General features: G+C 35.5%; 1 protein-coding gene across 1 annotated transcript in view; it reads left to right on the forward strand.

Annotated features, from left to right (window-relative positions):
- The first annotated feature begins 1,123 nt into the window (after positions 1–1,123).
- MATN2 (matrilin 2) overlaps positions 1,124–16,377 on the forward strand; it is a 31,785-nt gene continuing 16,531 nt past the window's right edge. The window contains exons 1-7 of the mRNA XM_087962038.1: positions 1,124–1,258; positions 2,465–2,628; positions 6,564–7,133; positions 7,889–8,011; positions 10,415–10,537; positions 12,285–12,407; positions 15,693–15,815. Of these exons, the coding sequence (XP_087818164.1) occupies positions 2,514–2,628; positions 6,564–7,133; positions 7,889–8,011; positions 10,415–10,537; positions 12,285–12,407; positions 15,693–15,815 (1,177 nt within the window). The 5' untranslated portion in view covers positions 1,124–1,258; positions 2,465–2,513. The remainder of the gene's footprint in view (positions 1,259–2,464; positions 2,629–6,563; positions 7,134–7,888; positions 8,012–10,414; positions 10,538–12,284; positions 12,408–15,692; positions 15,816–16,377) is intronic.

Consider the following 16,377-nt stretch of genomic DNA (forward strand, 5'->3'; position numbering starts at 1 on the left):
CAGAAAAAGTGAGTAATCTATTTTGCTAATCAACAGATTGGGAAGCAGGGAAGAAAAAAGTAACGGAAAAAAGAATCCTGCGTGGATTTAAGACTAATGTTAATTGTAATGTAAAATAGAAACAACTCAAGATTATAGCTATTGTGTTGAAAGAAGGCTATGTTGTTTATACACATGTTCCAAAGGGAAATTCCTTAAGAGTGCTGCTATAAAACACCAAGAGGCTGAGACTGAACTGTCACACCTTATAAGCACCTGAATAAATAAAGTAGAAAATGAAGAAATGGCTTTACTTTTTTCCCCCCCAAAATGGTTGACCACTTAAAATAAATATATTTCCTTTGAGATAGCCAAAGTACTTGCCAACAATAGAACATAGGCAACTACAATAAACATAATAGATTTGGGAGGTTGGCATCTCAAGGATCACTTTCTTCAGTATGTTCTTCCTAGATTCTTTGACCAAATTGGCAGCCTCTTCCAGGTCCCTCAGATATGAGGAGGGAGATAAGGATCAAGAAGCAAGGCCTTTGTGGTGGCAGCCTCCCCTTTCCATTCAAGATCCAGGGGATCCCTGCACTGTCTTTGCTTTGAGTTGAGAAATGTTTCTTCCTCTGAGGTATATCCCCAGAGCAGCCGAATATCTCTGGTTTAATGTCTGGTTTTTCTTTAGTCCTGCCCTTCCTACCCCACCCCAAAAGAATCATAGATCTCATATCACTTGGTATTTCATGGTTGCCAGTAATCTTGGTTTCCTCTTGAAGAAAAGCCTGGATATTATTTTTCTGAAGAAGACGAAGTAAATAAACAAGAGAAGGCTTAGCATTGCGGGATCGTAGCCTAGGAGCAGGGGACAAAACGTCCCTTCGATTACAACCGACAGCCTCAGCAGAAACCGAGAAGCCTAAATAATAATTAAAAAAGGAGTCGAATAGGCTGTAAATTCTTTTTATGTCTCCGCCGGGACATAAAAAAAGAGGCAGGGATACCAGGCCGCGCAGTTCTGGAGTTGCTTCTGCTCCCGTTTTCCAGCTCCCTGAGGTAACGGCGCTACCCTTCCGCAGAGCCTCCCGGCTCAGCGGGGCTTGACCTCCGGCTGTCTCTCCTCCCCTTCACGCAGATAGACGAGGGCTCGGCGCCTCTCTTCGGATGAGACGGGGAAGGAATTGCGCCTCCGGCTTTGCAGGCGTCGTCAGCCGGGCCGCATATCGACTCGCCGTCGCCTCACCTCGGGAGCCGGACCCACCTGGCGCGGCAGGTAAGAGAGGCGCACGCGCGCGAAGAGTCGGGGGGAAAAGATGTTTTGGCGCCAACTCCTATTCGCCCCGGGCGCCTTCTCGATCTGAGGGAGTTAAAGCGTTGCTTGGCGCTGGGACTTAGTTTCCCTGCAAATGTTATTCCCGCTGGCCTGAAGGGGCACTTATGGCGGTTGGAGAAAGGGTCCGCTGCCTGTGACAGAAAAAAATCCGGCTAGTTACCCCGGCGTAGGGGAGGCGGCAAACCAGACCCCGAAATGAATCCTAAACTGAAGGGAGAAAGGTTTTATTGGGTCACTGGCCAGTCCCGTCCCCCCACCACGCAATACCTTAAATCAAACCTGCTTAGAGAAGAGAGGAAATGCCAAGAGGGGGGGGGGAATGGTTCAAGAGGAAAGGAATGGCAAGGAGTATTGTTGCTGAAGCGGAGCAGGAGTGGAACTCGTTGTATGAAACTTTAATATAGGAGATTCAAAGCCGAGAGGGGACAAATGAAGAGTGGGTAGTATATATATATATATATATATATATATTTATATATATATATATATATATATTGGGGGTGTGGGGGGACTCTTCCTTTGCTGCCCTGTCCTTTAAAACTATAGCTTTGAATTGTCTTTCTTCATCCTCCAGCATATAGTCTTGCCAGACTATCCTCAAGGGATCTTGGCACTGTTCAACTATTTCCACTTACAGTACTCATTCCCACAGCCTTGTATCACTCATCTCATTTAAGAAGAATCATTTATTTCACTTAAAAATCTTCATAGCAGGAATAAGGACATGATTCTCCAAAAAGTTTTTGCCTCTCATATGGAAACAATGGCATTTATTGCTGCCTTATCTAATATTAAAACCTGATTAATGCCTGATACTGAGTACTTTTTTTCAGTGATTCCAATCAGCCTCACAATGTATGAAGAGCCCAAAAATGGTTTTTTTTTTTTGTATATTTTCTGATATATATTAAGTGTTGTCTCCAGAATACACTTAGTGCTCAAGAATGGATCTCTTAATGAGATCAAATGAGCACATATATGAATGGGATGTGAAAGGATCAGAGTCCACAAATATCTGTAAAAAGTATTTTTTAAAAAATACTTTTAAGGGATATATGTTAAAAGACAATGAGAAGCAAAGTTTATTTTTTTCTTCAGCATCAGTGGTTTGGTGAAAAAGTTCATAATTTCTTCATCTTGTTACAGAGTTCTGCCCTGATTATACCCATTGCTACATTCTTTCCTATTCTTGAAAATGAAAAGAATGATTTTATATTTCCTTTTGCTGGTTGGACTATTTCCTGTTACAGCCAGGGAGCGACAGCTTCCAAAAGTACCTTTAAGTCAAAGAAATGATGCTACTTTTCTTGGTAAGTTGCCATGAGTTTATAAAGCAAAGAAATGTGTATAGTTTAATCTTCCTAATCTTTGCAGATGAGAGGCATAGGGATTTGGGGTGTGTGTGGAATAACTGATTTCAATGGAAAAAGGAATAGCAAATGAAAGGGAAGTTAAATATTTTATTGAATTGGTGACTTGTTGTTTTTTTTGTAAATTTTATTTGAGTTTTCACAAAGAGAAAAAAAATACAAATAAAACATCTTTTTTGAAAGTAGCGTAAATCCCGGGTTACATTTCTTCGTACAGACACAAATTCAGGTTCATGCTCATTTTTATATTCTATTCCATATATTATTACTATTTTACATTTTCTGCATAGCTTCTCCCCTCTTAATTTTCTCAATTTTATTTTAATTATCTCATCTCAATTCAAATCATTGTATTTATATTTTTTGTCTGTCCTGTTTCAATTATTGTCCTGTTTCAATTATTATTATCTTTTCTCATTAAACAAAATTTCTCCTGTAGTTACTGATTGGAGTATGACGCCTTTATATCTTTTCCCTAAAGTTGTAACATTCAATATAATACATAACTTCCATTCAGATTCTGCTTGGTACATTCTTAAAATACACACTGTATTCTTAAAAAAAATTATAAATGTATATAATTAAAATAACATTCCATTCCAATTCAATTCTATCATTAATATTAATATTCATTAAAGTCTTAACATCTTTAACAGTACTTTTCAATTCAATTAAATACTTCTATGGGAACAATTATAAGCTTTCCATAGTTAATTCCCCCCCCTTCACTTATATTTTATAAATCATTAACTAATTAAAATGTTCCCGTTCCTTCCTAATTCAATTTTCTCATTTATTTTATTTCACTTATTTTATTCATAAACATTTCATTAAATTACACTAACTATTTTATCCCTCATTTTAATCATACATTGTTTCCAATTTTCTAAAGTTATTTCTTGGAGTAAACTAGGATAACAATTCTCTGTTGGAAACTTAACTGTATGACATAATGCATAATTTTTCTTTCCATTGCTTATGTATCGTAAATGCTTGATTCCCAGTAGAGGTTTGGCCTCCAAGTTACAACATATACACTATTTTTTCCTCCTTCACCCAATTTTCCCTTTTGAAATCTAGATTTAATGTATCCATTTGTAGTGAACCTCAAATGAAATGGATCAAAATTCTATCAGATGTCCCTGTGAAATAATAGATCTGTATCTAAAACAATGAAGCAGATATTATTAATTTTATAGTAATATGTCATTGTGATAATTCACATCATTTATATAATGAATCAAAGTAATGGAAATGTAAGGATGATAGAGTGGAAATATCAAGAATGTATATTGTCATTCTGTGTATTATGAATTAAAATGAACTGAAAGATGACACGTCATATCAGATCTTCTACTGTAGACAAGAAATCATAGAAGAAATGGAGTAATCAAACCTTATGATTTATGCTCCAATCACAAATGCAGACAAAGCAGAAATTAATAATTCTGTGGCAATTTGTAATGTAGACTAGAGTGATTGGAAATGTTGGCCTTATATATGAAATTAAGTAGGAGGCAATTTAATACAGTCCTGCCAAGAAAATGCAGTGTTTATAGTCAATATTTTCCCCAGCCATTTAAAGAGTAACTATGCATGGACATCATCAGATGGGTAACACCAAACCAATCTAAGATTGACTAAACAAAGCTGAAGAAACTATATTCACTCAGCAAAAGATAAATTGATTGCAAATTCCTTCTTGTAGAATTACAATTACAACTAAGAAAAGCAAAATCATCACAACTAACAATATATTTCATATAATTATAGAAGGTAAATAATATATTTAATTGGTTAGATTTGATAAATATAGAAAACTGGAAAACTGAATTGAAGTGAATGTCTGGTGGAAAATTGAAATTCATGACAAGATGAAGTGAACAAAGTATCCAAACACACAAACATACAAAACACAACATAAAATGAAATGGTGCTTTAATGAAAAATTAAAAATAGCTGAAGAAAAGCAGAATGTAACAGATAAAGAATGCAAGAAGAGGCAAGAGCCTGGGAGACCCGGCATAGGCCACCTAAGAGTAGCTCTTTGCTCAGGAGCTCTTTGCTCAGGAGCTGAAAATCATCCCTGCTGAAATCCAAGCAGAATGTTCAGTCTCTGAACAAAGAGACATTGGTGCATGGTCTATGCCAGGGCTCCTAGGGGCTCTTCTACTCTCCTGAGGCACTTTGTGCTCCTTACTTGCCTCTCCATTCAGGACATGGAAATCCTTCCTGTCAAAATCCAAAAGGGATTTTCAGTCCCAAGTGCGTAGTTTGTATCAGGCCTCTGAGGACCTCCCCCGTCAGGTATTCCATGCTGTTTATCTTACTATGCTGCCTCTTTGCTGAGGGGCTGAAAAACCTGCTTGGATTTCAGCTTCCTAATCTCTGGGAGCTGACTGAAAAAGCTCCCTGCTGAAGGATTTCAGGCCATGCCTACTTCAGAGTTGAAGTCTTTTAGTAAGGAGCTCTTTCAGCCAATTTCCAAAAATGAGAGGGAACTGGCAGATGCAACAGTTTGCACCTTCCTTGCTGGCTCCTTATGGACTTCTTGGGAAACCAGGACAGAAGATTGCAAATGGTGATCACATGATTGCAGTGCTTGATAAAAAAAACTAAGTGAAAGCAAGTTGCCAGGCAGCCAGATCACAATTACATGACAATCAGGAGAGGTAGTGAACAATGCTTTGTGATGGTCAGAAGTGCTTTATATGCCATAAAGCAGCCTTTCCAACACCATTGTTAATTTAAACCATTGTTAAGGGAACAGTCATAAGTTGAAGACTACCTGTACTACTTTTGTCAATGCAGATTTTGTCAATTCTACAGATTGAGGCTAGTCTTAAATATACTGGACCAGTTGGTTATATGACAACCAAGATGCAACAGTTAAGAGTAGAATAGCTAAATAGTGCAGAATTTTAAAAAAGAGGGTATCCTGGCTGTATATTACAAACATGACCTAGATGATTAAGAATCTCTATAGACATCAAGATTATGTATTATATCTTCATTTGTTAGTTTACACACAGGATATATCAGGAGAAATGCTGATCTAGGGAAAATATACATTTTAATTACACTTGATAGGAAAAAACAACCTTTGATATGCTGATGATGCTATTGTAGTTAAAAGCAAGTAAGTTTTAATGGATCTATTGTTGAAATTGAAATAAGAATGAAAAGTGTTTCATTTTCTACATATTTAAAAACAATTACGATTATGCCAATATCAACCCAATCAATACAGGAAGAGAAAAACCTAAAATAATAAAAGCCTTTATCTTGCTAGGCTCAGTAATTCACAATGATGGTGATTATAACTTTAAGGGGAAAAAAATGAGAGAAAAAGTATGACAGATTTAGGTCAGACATTAAAATGTAGAAACAAAGGAATATCATGTCAAGGCATTGTTTCCTTTCCTTTTTTTTTTGATCGTGTATTGTTCAAGAGAAAGCTGTCTATAGGCCATGGACACTATATAAGAAATAGAAGGTAACTGGCTCCTTCAGTGATGTGGCTAGGAAAATTCTTGATAGGCTTTTTCCAGTAAATAGGTGAAATATGTGACTAATACTTCTTAAAAATACAACACATACATAAAATACATAAATGATGGTGCAATGTTGCTTTTAAAAACAAATCCATATGTATCAGTGGCTTTAACTTCAGATACCACTAGTTAGATTTATTTTTTAAAATACTAACTTATATTGTTCAATGTGAAGAAATCCTGTGTACACTAAAATTTATATTTTTATATTTTCTACCTGGAAATAACACTTCTTACACTTTTTAGACACTTTTATTTTGAAGATGTTTTGCATTATAAAACTGATTATATACATTTTAACTTGTTTTATTCTCATTCCAGAAAATGCTTGCAGTAATAAACGTCTTGACCTTGTGTTCATCATTGATAGCTCTCGCAGTGTTCGCCCTTATGACTTTGAAAAAGTGAAAGAATTTATCTTAACTATCCTGCAGTTTTTGGACATTAGTCCTGATAACACTAGAGTGGGATTAATCCAATATGCCAGCACAGTCAAAAATGAATTTTCACTGAAGACTTTTAAGAAGAAACAGGATGTAGAGAGAGCTGTGAAAAGGATGATGTATCTTGCCACTGGAACCATGACAGGATTAGCTATTCAATATGCAATGAATATTGCATTTTCAGAATCTGAAGGGGCTCGGCCACTCAGGGAGAATGTACCTAGAGTTATCATGATAGTGACAGATGGGAGACCACAGGATCCAGTTGCAGAAATTGCAGCAAAAACCCGAAATTCAGGAATCCTAATATTTGCTATTGGAGTGGGAAGGGTAGATATGAATACACTAAAGTCAATTGGGAGTGAACCTTATGAGGAACATGTTTTTCTGGTTGCAAACTTCAGCCAAATTGAATCACTGACTTCTGTGTTCCAAACTAAAATCTGTGGTAAGGTATTAAATATATACTTAAAAGGCTGTGTTAGACGTGCTGATTTGAGGGCTGCTTTCTGTCTCACAAGGCAGGGTACAAGGTGGACAAAGAGGCAGGGAGGAAATAGGCAGGTAAGGAAGCCATCCCTTACATTATTGAGGCTTTGGTCTGGAAGGGACCAAGCCTGGAATTGCTTAGATTGTGATAGGTCCTTAGTTAATAATGGCAATGGGGATTGCATGGATTACAGTTGCGAAGACGTACAGTCAGGTGATATCTTACTTTATAACTGCATCACTTAGTGACCAAAATTCTGGTCCCAGTTGTGGTTGTAAATTGAGAACTACCTGTAGAAAAAGGATTATAAAGAAAATAGTGGAAGAAAATAGTGGAAGAAAAGTCAACGTGAATGGAATAAAAACCATACATGGGTGTTTAATTAAAAAGTACATGGAATTGGGAAACACATTTCTAATAAATTAAGCAAATCCTGCTGTGTTCCTGAAAGTGTAGCCCAGTTCTTAGTTCCACTACACTAAGAAATTATAGTGCTTAGTTATTATGCCTAAAATGTACAGATTTATGAATCTTACAATATACATTAACAAAGTTTTCATGTAAAATTAGTTTTCATGCATGTTTTATTACTTTAACATGAATATTTTCTGTCCTGTTGATATTTTGGGGAGACATTCTTAAGTGTTCATAAATTGGATTTTTTAGTCACTTTTTGTGCTAATTTATGTATTGCTTCCCCCCACCCCCCCCAGTCCAGCATATCTGTAGTATAACTCAACATGGTTGTGACCATTTCTGCATCAATATCCCTGGCTCTTATTTATGTAAATGTAAACATGGATATATTCTGGACTCAGATCGGAGAAGCTGCAGCGGTGAGTTTCATTTATTACTTCTTTTATAGCTTACTATCTTATAAATAGAATTTATGGTGGGGAGATGCAACATTTTCACCTAAGGACTGCATCCCTTGCAGATTAGAGGTGTGCAAATATACCTAGTCACATATAATATACACACTATAAAACAGTTTGTAACCACAATGTTCACACACATTTTCCCTTTTTACAATACGTATGCTTTCAATTATTAGATTCCATCTGTGATTTTGAACAACACGCATATTTTCTGTTCTGTTCAGAAAATATTCGACATTGTCTCCTAATCAGTTTTATAAGCTTTATGGAGTAGTACCATATGATGTCTACTTTGACAAAGAATTTAACACAGATGAACATGGAATGTTGGGCATTCTGTGGCCCTTGAAATGTTGCTGAACAACTATAGTCTTCATTATTACTATAGATTGGGACTAATGAGAATTTACATTCAGCAACAATGGAAGAGTCACAGATTTCCCTACTTATACACATATTTTTACATATGTTTTTATAGGTAGAAAATCTTTATTACCTACCTTAGAAATTACAATAGATTTATATATTTGTTGTGTGCACTAAAAGTTGAAAGTATTGACAAAATTTCACAGGGCAGAATTACATATTGCAGAAACATATTCGGTATATAATCGATATAACCATCAAGGTTCTCCTTCAGTAATGTCTAATAAAATACATCTCATGTCTTTTTTCTTGTTCCACATCATTGACTACTTGGCAGAAATGTTGTAGTATGTGTTAGAGAGGCTTTAAGATCAGTATTCTTTCTCCAGTGTGAATTCTAGAGCATTGTGCAAGATTTATGTTATGTCTTGAATTAAGTTTTTTTTGTAAGCAAATGTTTAACTCAGTTCTTTTTCTCTTTCTTCCCCAATTTTCATGCTCCTTTCAGCATTTATTATTTTCAAAATAATACCTGAAGAAAACTTTTGAGTTTAGACTAAATTTCACATTTATTTTGATATATAATTCTAAACTTCATATAATACCTATCATCGATGATTGTATATAAAATATAAATATATCTGAACTATAAATTTATAGTTTAAATAACTATACATGCGTTTCTAAAACAGCACTACAGCTGTTTTCTTTCCTCTCGCCATTCTTGGATCCAATTAAACTATACTTATACTGAAATCTGAGGCTGCAATCCAGTTATCTATGATGAAATCCAAACTCAGTAGGGTTTCCTGTTTAGTAGATTTGTATAGTATAAAGCAGTAAATAAATAAAACTATATACAGAACAGTATGCTAAATATTGATAATACAATGTTGCAGTTTCTTCTAACAGTAATGTTCTGAAGCTTATCCTTACCTAGTGAATATTATTAGAGATGGCTTTGCAGCTAATTATTAGAGATGGCTTTGCAGCTGACTGACAATTGAAGCAGTAAAGTCTAAGAATTTTATTCAATTTTTATTCATCTTTGCTTTAAGCATTTTATAATTTTGTTTTGCTTTATAATGAACATTCAATATTTTAAACAATCTTGGTTCTGCCATTCAGTTTAAAAAATAACTCAATCCCAGTTTGTGGTAACATCTGTATTTTGAAACTCTTTTCTTTCCAGTTTCTTCCCTTCCCTTTTCTTCCCTTCTTCCCTTTCACTTTCAAGGCAGGGGCAACCTTCATGTTTAGGTAACCTTGTTTTGTTAAAGTTGATTTTCTCCAATTCCTCTGCTCAATCTTTGTAGTTGCATGTTTGTGCTGTATTTGTATTCTGTACCTCTGTCAGTTGACCGAAGTGCAATTGTGATATGCAGTCTTGTAATGAAGTTGTTTTCATTTTTTTTCCATTTGAAGAGCCAACCCTATATAAACTTAACTAATCAGCCATTCCTGTAGAGGCAGAAGACAAAAACAATTGCTACTGTGACACTGCTTTGTCAGAGCAATTGAGAATTAAATCTAAAGTGCTATCAGGTTTTGTGATCAGTGTTGGTAGTAGCCTATACAATGTAATTCTAGATATAAATAATAATGACACCTCCAAGTTCTTGCTATGGAGCAAAAACTTATACAAAGACTTTGGCTTTAAACCAGCTGATTATCTGATTATAATATTTGCTGCAGATGGACAGAAATTGTCAAAGGGTATGCCAGCAGACATAAAAAGGATTCTGTACAACAAAACATACAAAAACATGTTTATGTCCAGTGTTTCATTTCTTGAATAAAATGTTATCGCTCTAATTTAATCCAGAAGCTAAAAGATTTATATTTATATTTTATATACTATTATTATATGTTTCTTATTCTTTAATTATACTTTCTCAAACTCTCCTGGCTATTTGAATGCCAAAACAGAATGCAAATAACTACCAATTTCTTGCTTCATATAATAATATTTTATAATTTTTATAACATTTCTAGTCCAGGATCTATGTGAGACTGAAAAGCATGAATGTGAGCACATATGTGTAAATACACCCGGATCCTATGTCTGCCAATGCTATGATGGCTATGAACTTGAAGAAGATGGGAAGAATTGTTTCAGTATGTATTTGTTTTCAATTGCATTAATTCACAAAGTAGCTGATGATTTCTGTTATTGCCCCAATATAATCCTGTATCATTTGAATTATTTGCTGCATTCAAAGTTTCTGGTGAGAATGTTGACTTCTTGCTTTACCATAATAGGTTCTTTGTATTATATAAAAGGTTTATATGAATGTCATTGAATGTTTCATCAATTTCAGAATAGCTTAAAATGAAATAGCATAGTTCAGAGACCAAAAAAGAATGATACAAAGATGCATGCTTTCCTTATGATCATTTAACTTCTGCAATAAATATTTTATTGGAAGAGATGATACTAGGAATCAAAATAGGAAGCTAAAATAATGGAGATATGCCAATCCTACCTCTTCCCCATATACTCTTTGTTCTTCCTTTTTTTCCCTCTGCTTTTCCCAGCATAGCTTTATCTTGCTTTTGTCTCATTTTCTTATTGTTATTTTCTACTATTTCTGGAAAGAGAGTTGTAGGAGGAGAGAGAATGGAATGTAATCATGTATCCTTCTGTGTTTCTGTACTTATTCATTCAATGAATACATTTTTATCCCACCCTGCTCCTTTTAAGAGGCAGGTATAATACATATATGCATATATGCATATATAATATGATATATACACATATTTAATGGGAAGGGGGAAAAAACCTTCCTTTTTCTAACCCTGTAATCCCTTAATTTGGGATAGAGTCAGGGTGACTGATTGGAACTCAGTGGATAGCAATAGCAATAGTAATAGCACTTAGACTTATATACCACTTCACAGTGTTTTGTACAGACCTCTCTAAGTGGTTACAGAGTCAGCATATTGCCCCCAACAATCTGGGTCCTCATTTTACCCACCTCGGAAGGATGGAAGGCTGAGTCAACCTGGTGAGATTCGATCTGCCAAATTACAGGCAGCTGGCTGCAGCAGAACTAGCCTGCAGTACTGCATTCTAACCACTGTGCCATCATGGCTCTTAATAGTAATAGCACTTAAACTTATATACTGCTTCACAATGCTTTATAGCCCTCTCTAAATTTGTACCTATTTTATCTATTCATGGTTATGCTTTTGAACTGCTAAGTGGGCAAGCATAGCAGCACTCAAATTTCGAATGCAGGCTTGCAGTGTTTTAACCAGTTGTGCTGTACATTGTTTTGTCAAATGATGTGGGGAACTTTAATACTTAACACTATTTTTTCTGTAGTGTCATATTCCGATTTGTTAATAATGAGTAATTTCAGTTCCATTAATTGCAATAAGATTATTTTAAATCAAAGTTCAGACCACAGAATATATACCTTTATAGACTTCCAGTAGTGAGCTTATCTATGGCTTCATTTTTTTTCTTGTTGCATGTTTCTGTTTTTAACAGAAGTAGCAAACTTGTTGGACTGTACGGACTTCAAACATACACTTAGTTTTATTGTAGTTACAGCATCTGATTTAAAACAATCCATTGTAGATTGGTAACATGTATAAGATTGTACTTTTAGTTGAAGAGTTGCATTTACCTGAGTATGTTTTGGAAATAGGCTGTTTCAACTCTTAATAATGACAATAATATAGGAATATGGACACATTTATAAATAAACCATGCTTTTTTATTATGCCACTGAAATTTATATTGAACTCAGCTGGTATGTCAACAATAGGTATCAATGTACTATCAATATTATATATTCAATTTTAACGTTCTGTATCAAAGTAACTTCTCTTAAATTTGATCTTTCTTGTGCTTCAGTTGAGGACTATTGTGCTGTGAATAACCAAGGCTGTCAACATGAGTGTATCAATACTGAAGATTCTTATTATTGTCAGTGCCATAATGGGTTTGTTCTAAATCCAGATAAAAAAACTTGCAAACGTAAGTTATCCACATCTCAATTCTGCTATTTAATACATCAAAAGTTTTTATTTTATTTTATTTATTTATTTATTTGCCAAGCAGGTATTAGATAACAGGTATAAGTATAAACATGGTTATGTACACATGAAATAGATATGAATAAAAAGAAACAATAGGACAGGGACGGTGGCACGTTGGTGTGTCTATGCACGCCCCCTACAGACCTCTTAGGAAAGGGGTGAGGTCAATAATAGTTTTTGGGGTTAGGGAAGAAACCACAGAGTCAGGTAGAGTATTCCAGACATTGACCACTCTGTTGGTGAAGTCGTATTTCCTACAATTAAGTTTGGTGCAGTTTACCTTGAGTTTTTATCTATTGTGTGCTCTTGTATTGTTGTGGTTGAATCTGAAGTATTCATTGACAGGTAGGACATTACAGTAGATAATTTTATGTACTATACTTAGATCGGACTGAAGGTGGCATAGTTCTAGATTTTCTAGGTCTAGAATTTCAAGTCTGGTGGCATATGGTATTCTACAACGAGTAGAGGAGTGGAGAACTCTTCTTGTGAAATATTTCTGGATTTTCTCAACTGTATTAATATCAGATACATAATGCGGGTTCCAGACTGATGAGCTGTATTCAAGTATTGATTTAGCAAGTGTTTTGTATGCTCTAGTTAGTAGTGTGATATTACCGGAGAAAAAGCTACGCACGATCAGGTTAACAACTCTTAATGCCTTTTTGGCTATGTTGTTACAGTGGGCTCTAGCAGATCATTAGAGATGAGTACTCCAAGATAATAGGTATAAGTAAAAACATAGTTATGAATACATGGATACATATAAGAAAAATAAAAAAAATATATGAAAGAAACAATAGGACAGGGACAGTAGGCACATTGGTGCTCTTATGCACGCCCCCTACAGACCTCTTAGGAAAGGGGTGAGGTCAATAGTAGACAGTCTAAGGTTAAAGTTTTTGGGGTTTGGGGAAAAATCCACAGAGTCAGGTAGAGTATTCCAGATATTGACCATTCTGTTGCTGAAGTCGTATTTCCTGCAATTAAGTTTGGTGCGATTAACCTTGAGTTTGTATCTATTGTTTGCTCTTGTGTTGTTATGGTTGAAGCTGAAGTATTCATTGACAGGTAGGACATTGCAATGTATGATTTTATATACTATACTTAGATCGGACCGAAGGTGGTGTAGTTCTAGGTTTTCTAGGTCTAGAATTTTGAGTCTGGTGGCATAAGGTATTCTGCAACGAGTAGAGTAGTGGAGAACTCTTCTTGTGAAATATTTCTGGACTTTCTCAACTGTGTTAATATCAGATACGTAATGTGGGTTCCAGACTGATGAGCTGTATTCGAGTATTGGTCTAGCAAATGTTTTGTATGCTCTAGTTATTAGTGTAATATTACCAGAGAAAAGCTACGTAAGATTAGGTTAACAACTCTTTACGCCTTTTTGGCTATGTAGTTACAGTGGGCTCTAGCAGATCATTAGAGATGAGTACTCCAAGGTCCTTGACATAATTGAGGTCATCAACAAGGTCTTGACTATTCAGCTTGTTTTTATTTTTTTTATTTTTTTTTTGCCAATATGTAAGACACAGCATTTGTTCGTTGAGATTTGAAGTTGCCATTTGTTTGACCATTCTGACAAAAATGTTATATGTACCATCTAGCATACAAAGCAAGGAGATTAGACAGTATTTCCTTTGTATGCAGAAAATTCACCCCATAACATCTCTAACAAAAAGCATTTCAGGTACCCTATCTTAGGAAATACTTTTTGCAGAGTAAATTCTAATTCACTGTTGATTTAGCAAGAAGAAAAATATCAGGTGTCCAAAATAGATGTACAGAGCAATGCTCATCAAGAGAACAAAGATTGATACTTCTGACACTAAGGAGCGTACTCCTCAGGATAAACCTCAGGAGGATACACCTGAGTGTCAGGAAATTGATAATCCTGAGTCCTGAAGGCTATGAGGGCAGTGCCAGCAACTGGAAGGACACAGACATGCCAATAGGGGGACCTAAGCAACTAATAAGACATGGGAAGATCCCTAACTCAGAACATTAAACTCCAGACTTGTTATTGAGGTGTGGAGAATATTCGTACAGTGAAATGTGTGTCAGGAAAAGAGGGAAATAGCCATTTTAGTTAGGGGTTGAAGTTGTGAGTGCATGTTCCTGAGAATGAAAATAACCTGAGCAAATATTAAAGAAGTTTTATACATGTAATAGAAAGGAGACTTAATTACAGAAAAAAATATAGGAATAGAAAAAAAACTAGTGTCAACGAGCAACATCTTATCAGAATGAGATTCAAAGAGCGTTTGTTGCTTTGAGGAAAAGACAAAACGATTTGACTCAATATTTCTTAGACAAAGAGCAGACAGAGTGATGGTCAATGAGATGACATGCAGTAAATCCATAAGCCCATATCTACATTACTTTACAATGTGATCAATACACCATAAATTGCTGAAGTGTCAGTTTTTGAATAAGATACCCCTTAAAAAATGTTGAGGCATGGTTGGCAGGGATGGGATTCTACCAGTTCGCATCTATTCACTAGAACCGGTTGTTAACATTCTAAGCAGTTCAGAGAATCGGTTGTTAGAAGAAATTACAGGCCTAATCCTGTAAGGAAGGCAGGAAGGAAACATTCTGGTGTTGCTTACAGAAACTGTATCTCCGTTAACCCTTATTACATTCTTGTCAGGACTAGACTTCCTGTCTCAGGAACTTCTCTGGAGTTTTTTTCCTCTCCTTTGCTGGTACTTTGCTTGTGTGGAGTGACCATTCAAAGTTACAATGGCACTGAAAAAAGTGGCTTATGACCATTTTTCACACTTACGACTGTTGCAGCATCCCCACAGCCATGAGAGGCCAGGAGAGGAGATGTGTGCCTCGATGTGAGTGATATTTAGTTGGCCACACCCAGCCAATAACATGACCACCAAGCCATGTCCACCCAGTCACATGACCACCAAGCCACGCCCACCAACTAAGCCATGCCCACAGAACCGGTTGTTAAAAATTTTGAATCCCACCCCTGATGGTTGGAGTATGCGGCTGGGGTGGGTGGGAATGAATCAACACATTCCTGTGTTTCTAGGAATGCCTGCAAATTTTATATTATGTAATTTTTATATGAAGAAAATGTTTTACCTCCAAATCTCCAAAGATAAAAAGTGCTCACTAAAACTAAGGTGCTAATCTTCATTCCATTCTATATATATGGTACTTTCCATTATTGTTCATCTAAGAGTTTACTTTCAATCTCCAGGACCAGACCATTGTGCTTTGAAAAATCATGGCTGTCAGCAGGAATGTGTCAATACAGATGAATCCTATTTTTGCCAATGCAAGCAAGGATTTACTCTTAATCCGGATAAGAGAACTTGCAAAAGTATGTTGCCCTAAAAGTGTATAGTAAGTTCATCTGCTTTTATTTATCAATATTGCTGTCATAACATATAATTTCAATTATAACTTTAGAACATGCTATGAAACTTCCTCCTTCCTATTTTTCTTTATAATGCTCAGTTCAAACAGTCATTCATATGTACAGACAATATTTATTTATTCAAGTACTTGTGTATATACTTTCTTATGTTATCAAAAGCCGTGTATCAATTAGAGTACAACATATACATAAAAAGTCTTCCTAGGGAACAATTTCCATTTTTCTTGGAGTTCTATCCAATCCAAAATCTAAACACTTTTTGGGGGGAAAATAAATGTGATAGCCAAGGCCTGGATGATTAGAACAGATTTTACATTTCTTAAATAGGAAACTGATGCAACACCATGTCAATAAAGCAGATTACCAGAAATGTCACAGACTTATATTTAAGTCTGAAATTAAAACTATAGCAGGGTGGTGGGAACTGGGGTCTTAAGACTATCTGTGACGCTCAGTCTAATTTCATAAGCAATTAAAGCTCTCAGAAAAATTAACTATTCATTTT

The sequence above is a fragment of the Notechis scutatus genome, chromosome 3, assembly GCF_049901735.1.
Source record: "Notechis scutatus isolate UNSWTSFEM ecotype Mainland chromosome 3, rNotScu1.2, whole genome shotgun sequence".
In the NCBI taxonomy this organism is placed as follows: domain Eukaryota; kingdom Metazoa; phylum Chordata; class Lepidosauria; order Squamata; family Elapidae; genus Notechis; species Notechis scutatus.